The sequence below is a fragment of the Symphalangus syndactylus genome, chromosome 13 (genome assembly GCF_028878055.3).
Source record: "Symphalangus syndactylus isolate Jambi chromosome 13, NHGRI_mSymSyn1-v2.1_pri, whole genome shotgun sequence".
NCBI classification, from domain to species: domain Eukaryota; kingdom Metazoa; phylum Chordata; class Mammalia; order Primates; family Hylobatidae; genus Symphalangus; species Symphalangus syndactylus.
Window position 1 is genome coordinate 97,130,095 of NC_072435.2, and position 6,385 is coordinate 97,136,479.

General features: G+C 37.1%; 1 protein-coding gene across 12 annotated transcripts in view; it reads left to right on the forward strand.

The window, feature by feature from the left end:
* The window catches only part of MYBPC1 (myosin binding protein C1), a 97,946-nt gene that overhangs the window by 45,368 nt on the left and 46,193 nt on the right, over nucleotides 1-6,385 (forward strand). For all 12 annotated transcript variants that reach the window (XM_063614308.1, XM_063614310.1, XM_063614309.1 and 9 more), the window contains 2 exons: nucleotides 2,268-2,434; nucleotides 4,513-4,645. In XM_063614308.1, coding sequence (XP_063470378.1) covers nucleotides 2,268-2,434; nucleotides 4,513-4,645 — 300 coding nt within the window. The remainder of the gene's footprint in view (nucleotides 1-2,267; nucleotides 2,435-4,512; nucleotides 4,646-6,385) is intronic.

Genomic DNA, 6,385 nt, shown 5'->3' on the forward strand with positions numbered 1-6,385 from the left:
CCCAAGTAGCTGGGATGACAGGCATGCGCCGCCATGCCCAGCTAATTTTTGTATTTTTTGTAGAGACAGGGTTTCACCATGTTGCCCAGGCTGGTCTCAAACTCCTGAGCCCAAGTAATCTTCCCGCCTCAGCCTCCTAAAGTGCTAGGATTACAAGATTGAGCCACTTAACCCGGCCTATACATATACATCATAATTGTGACTCTCCTAGACTTCCTACTAAAATATTTAAAGGATGTATTTGAAGTGTTTACTGTTTCCAGGAAGTAGATTTAGTGGATCTGGCAAATTATTACCAATATTCCAATTTCAGGACAATTTTCTTAAGCTTTTCGATTTTCCCATGTTAATAAAGGATGTAGCTATTATTTCAGTGATATGAAGATAACGGTTGTGTCTTGAGTTTTTAGGAGGCACATTTTGCTAATGGTGTTGTCTAGTCCTTCCCATCAAGATTATTGGAGAATCCAGTGACCTTTCACTTCCCTCTATTTTCCAGGAGTTCTGCCTCAGTGTCCCCCGAACGCACTGGGCAAAAAGACTTACATGGCAACGTAAAATGGAAGTTAGATATTTAGATGTTATCCTTGCCTAATGCCACCCTAAACTCTATGTTAATATTTATAATCTCCTCCCCTCCCCTGCATATTTTATCCATGATTACAACCCAGTATTTCCTTCTCAAAGTACACATGAGTATAAAGATGACACTCCGGGCTGGGTGTGGTGGCCAGCACTTTGGGATGCCGTGGTGGATGGATCACTTGAGGTCAGGAGTTCGAGACCAGCCTGGTCAACATGGTGAAATCCCATCTCTACTAAAAATACAAAAATTAGCTGGGTGTGGTGCACACCTGTAATCCCAGCTACTTGGGAGACTGAGGCAGGAGAATCGTTAGAACCCAAGAGGCAGAGGTTGCAGTGAGCTGAGATCATACCACTTCACTCCAACCTGGGCAACAGAGTGAGACTCTGTCTCAAAGAAAAAAAAAAAAAGAAGGCACTCTGAAACAGGTGTAATGAATATGACAATGTAAACAGATGTAACCCATCATTCCCTAACATGATAGCATGAATTCATTTTCACACTGATATGTAAGATGTTTGACCAGTTTTCCAGAAAATCACATCCAAACCAGCATTACGGTAAGCAGTCATTGTAACATTTCCAAATTAACCTGATAAAAATAGTCACGTAAACGTAAACAAAATCAGGATTATTTATTCAATGAAGGAAACCAATTTGTTTATACTAAGCCTGTTTTCCAAAAGTGTTTATTTCTGAGTTTTATTTTTATTTTATGCTTTTAAAAGAAAGGAAGACAAGTGTAAATCTTAAATCTCATTTTTTAAAGTCATATATGTTCTTTATGTGTTCTGTAGTCAACGATCAAAAGTTGGGGTCATAATTTTGATATGCACCCTAAGAAGTTACTTTCCCTTGTTCATGGTGCCCTAAACCATTTGCTTCACAGTTTAACATTTATATTTTTATAACTCATACCCAATTTGCTTCCAAAAAACATTCAAGACAGTACTTTAAGATGAAATGTCAGAAAATTTTTTAAACCCAGTCTCCTTTCCCCCTGCTAATTTAGAAAAAAAAATTTTTTTAAACCATCAGTATCCATAAAAACCATGTGAAAAAAAAAAAAAAAAAACTCATGGCAGTTTCAATTTTTTTTTTTTATTTTAAGAAAGGTAAAAAATGGTTCATGTCCTTATTTACTAATATGGTAGGGAAAATGCTATTTGCAGAATCCAAATGTTTGAAATAATGTACTTGTACTGTCTCCATATTTAGCTAGGGCGTGTACATCAAAGAAAATAGAGATCATTTTTATTTCATAGGCCAAATCTAAACCTTTTAGTTCTAGTCCAATTTTCAACAATTCAATATCCATACCCTAGATGAAAACTGTTAAGTTTCTCAAAATTCCATCTTCTAATTAGACTTTAAATTTGAAAATAAGTAAAATATATTTTTAGGCTATTTCCTGATGTCCTCTACTCCCCCTAAATTGTTTTTATTAACTAGGAAAACTACAGGTGTTACTATAAGGGCACACATTTGATCTTCTACTACCTGCAAGTTTCCCTAAGACTTCCATTCCAGCAAGGCAGGACTTGACTTCTGGGCTTCAAGTACTCAGGCTTTAAACAGAGCTTTTTTACACTGAACTGAAAAAGCAGAATCATACCTCGACCTTCCTAGTCTCTAAGGGCCAGTGCAGCTACTAAACTAGACCATGGTTCTCCCCGGTTAGGGAGGTGAAGCAGCAGGAAGAAGAACCCCAGGTGGACGTATGGGAGTTGCTGAAGAACGCGAAACCCAGTGAGTACGAGAAGATCGCCTTCCAGTATGGAATCACCGACCTGCGCGGCATGCTCAAGCGGCTCAAGCGCATGCGCAGAGAGGAGAAGAAGAGCGCAGGTGAGCGCGCCCGGGGGGCGAGGCAGCGGGGCCGAGGGGCGTGGCAGCGTTCGAAAGGCTTGACCGTGAAGCCCATCTCGTGCTCCTTCCAGTCTCCCGCTGGGTTGGGAGTGGGACTGGGTAGGAGTGCAGGGGTTACGCTTGTCTTGACGGACATTTCCTGAAGGTTCAAGGTAACAGGAGATTCATGGTCCACATACAACGTAGAATGGAATAGTACATTACCCCCGCGGTTACTGGGAATTTCTCAGCGGCCCCCTTTCTCCAGCCTCCACATCCCCCCTCACTGTCAAATTCTTGATTTTTACTTAAGCAGAGTGGACTCTTTCACCATCCTTTTCTTTCACCCACTTGATGGCGTGTGGAGAGTTCACTTTCTCACACCCAATATGGTTAGCAAAATGTTTTGTAAAACCAATAAGCAGCTCCGTGGGGGTCTGAAATGGGTCCAGTTTATTGTGGTCTGAAATACCTTTTTAAAGTGGAAAGAAAAAAAAGAGAGAAAGGAATACATTTTACACTGACCATTAGCTCTTCGAAGCTTCCTATACTCGGTCATTATTGGTTATGGGTTTTATGACACATCAGGTTAGTAATATATCAATCCTATTATTGTTTATTACTTTGTTAATGTTCAAATAGAATTTAAAGATTTTTACTACCTCTTTTTAAAAAATCTGACCTTTATTTCTGAACTTCCTGGAAACTGGTTGAGAAATGGCCCCAGAGAAATGTAGTAGGGTTTTTTTAGTTTATGTAGTTCAGCCACTCCCACAATCCCAGAACTCCTGAAGTTATATTTTTGAGAGGTGTGTGAATACTACAGGGGAGAGCCAGCTGACATCTCTTTTCCCCAAGCTGAACTTTGTTATTGTTATCACTTAGCTCTGAATTCATCTCTTAAGATGTGTGATAGATAGCTTTTTTAAAAGCTAGGGTTTATTTTATCTTGTTAAAATATGAGACAGTGAGCTTACCTAAACAATAGTATAATAAGGTTGGAATGATGGAAATACAAGCATGACAACATGAGGCATTTCACATTTGTATTTTCCAAACTGCTAAATGAGAATTATTATCTTTTAAAAAAGCAGGAAAAAAACTTATTAGATTAAAAAAAGAAGTTAACCATCTTTAAGACCCTTCAAAGACAACTTTTTTTTTTAATTGCTGTGTTCTATGTTATTTAAAATATTTGGAAATCCTGAGTTCCTAAAAGTATGTGCAAGGGGTGTTTTTAAAATGCCACTGTTTGGGCAAGTTACCACAGTATAAAAACTTTAGTAAGCCTACTCTTTCAATTAGTCAAAGGCATTCAATTTAATATGAATCACTGAATTTATCTTATAAATTCTATGATTGAAAAAACCATCTGTGACATAGAAGAAGTTCAGAAATAAGGCCAATGACACTAATAGTAATTGTGCTGGAAGAATAAGCATGTTCTTTTATTTTTATTTTTTGAAACAGGGTCCCATTCTGTCACCCAGGCTGGAGTGTGCAGTAGCATGATCTCAGCTCACTGCAACCTCTGCCTCCCAGGTTCAAGTGACTCTCGTGCCTCAGCCTCCTGAGTAGCTGGGATTACAGGCATGCACCATCACACCCCACTAATTTTTGTATTTTTAGAAGAGACAGGGTTTCCCCATGTTGGCCAGGCTGGTTTCGATCTCCTGGCCTCAAGTGATCTGCCCGCCTCAGCCTCACAAAGTGCTGGGATTACAGGCGTGAGCCACCGTGCCCAGCCCCAGCGTGTTTTTAAAGTTCACTTTCATCTGGACGCTTTATAGTGTACATTCCCTGAAGAATTAGGTCATTTTTAAAGCTTCTTCAATGATTCTTTTCTTACGTTTCTTCTAGAAACATGTGGATTCTCTTTTCAATTTAAACCATCTTATTGTATATAAGTCAACACAGTGTTCAAAATATAAAGATTAATTTGGAAGGTTTCTGATTTTTTTCTTCTTTGAGATTCATTTTTTCATTTGTTTTTAGGTTCTCCTACATGTATTGACTATTTAAATTCATAGCATATGTATACATATATTAACATACTTTTGCTTCTTCTATTCTATCAGCTTTCGCAAAAATTCTTGATCCTGCATATCAAGTTGACAAAGGAGGCAGAGTGAGGTTTGTTGTGGAGCTGGCAGATCCAAAGCTGGAGGTGAAATGGTATAAAAATGGTCAAGAAATTCGACCCAGTACCAAGTAAGTGGGCTTTGCAAAAATCAGTGATAGCTCTACAGTAAATTAATCAAATAGTAGTTTGACTGACTTTTCTGAGAATAAAAGGATATTTAGTTATATTTTCATAATACAAAATCATATGGAGAGAGAGTAAACAATTAAGTCACATTTTATTTATTATGGAAACATGATAGTTCTATATAAACTAAACCTTTTTTATGTTTAATTCTATAAAACTATTTAAAGTGTTTTCCAATTATGGTTTTGTGTCACTACGGGTTATATGTGATTATTTCAGAGTATTGCCAAATTTCTCCCAATTTTAAAAAATAAAATTGAAAAATAACTTGCAACCCATATTTGATATGCCACCTGGGAATCACATCTTATAATTAGATGACTTTTGCTTTTCCAAAATAACGACTATATTTAATAATGGGTGAATACCTTCTATTTTCAATTCAGGTACTGTTTTGAGCACTTGCAATATTGCATCTAAAAGGAACTCTTTAATGTTGACATAAAACAAAATGTGGGTCAAAGCCTGAGTTTTATTATTTCTTGGCCCTCTCACAAATGGAGACAGACTAAAGACAGACTAATCCCTGACATCCGATGGTATCTCCAGTCTATTATGAAACTGCTTTACAGAGATCCTCCTCAGCCTGAGAGATTTTCAACTCCAGTATATTTTTTTAGGTTAACAGGAGCCACGTGTACATTTATAAAAGACGTTAATCCTGGAAAGCTGTTACTTCTGGAGTACAATTAGGTGGTTTCCAATTTCTTAATGTGGTCATGCCACTAGAGTGACTTTGTGATGATAACATTAATACCTGGTGTAAAAATCTCTTGAAGATGGCCTGAATTTACCAAAAACATAATTTTAATTGGTTATCTTTATGTAGAAAATATTTTTAAATATCTTGTTCTTGAAGGCTTCAATTTGAGAAATTCCCAAAGCAGTTTTTTTGGTCTATTTTAATCCCATCATGTTCTCCTCCGTAATATAGATCACAGATAATTATATTTTACAATCTTCTTGGCTTCTAGTTTTTTGTTTCCAAATACTCACATTCTTTCTTAGTAGATGTAACTGTATGATAGCACCAGTTCTTAAGCTCATTTAAGAGAACATCACATTCTATAGAACTGCTGCGTGTGTTTGTGGTTATATCACGTTATTTCTTAAATTGTATAATCATTTATTCACCCAAGGAAATCTACTATACCACTGGGATAGGCAATGAATAGATTTTATTCATACATCAATGAATAAGATCAAGTCTCTACCCACCTATAAAGTACATGAATTGGTTAGTTAAAGAATGTACAGAGTTAAAAATCTGACACCCTCAGCCAACTCTATCTTCCAACAGTGGGTTAAAAAAATTAAATAGCAAATATGTGAGTACTGATTTTTATTTGAAATAAAAACCTTATGTAAAAGAAAATTATAGTGGAAATTAAATAGTATATATAAATATGCTTATATTATAAATTATAAAGATAAAAATTGTTTTTTTTTGGTTGACTGTATAAGATATGATACCTAAAGAGCAGATCAAAATTATATCCCTGCTGGGCACGATGGCTCATGCCTGTAATCCCAACACTTTGGGAGGCTGAGGCAGGAACGCTTGAACCGAGGAGTCTGAGACCAGCCTGGGCAAGACAGTGAGACTCAGTCTTACAAAAAATAAATTAGTTGGGCCTGGTGCCCCACACCGGTGGTCCCAGCCACACGGAAGGCTGAGGCAG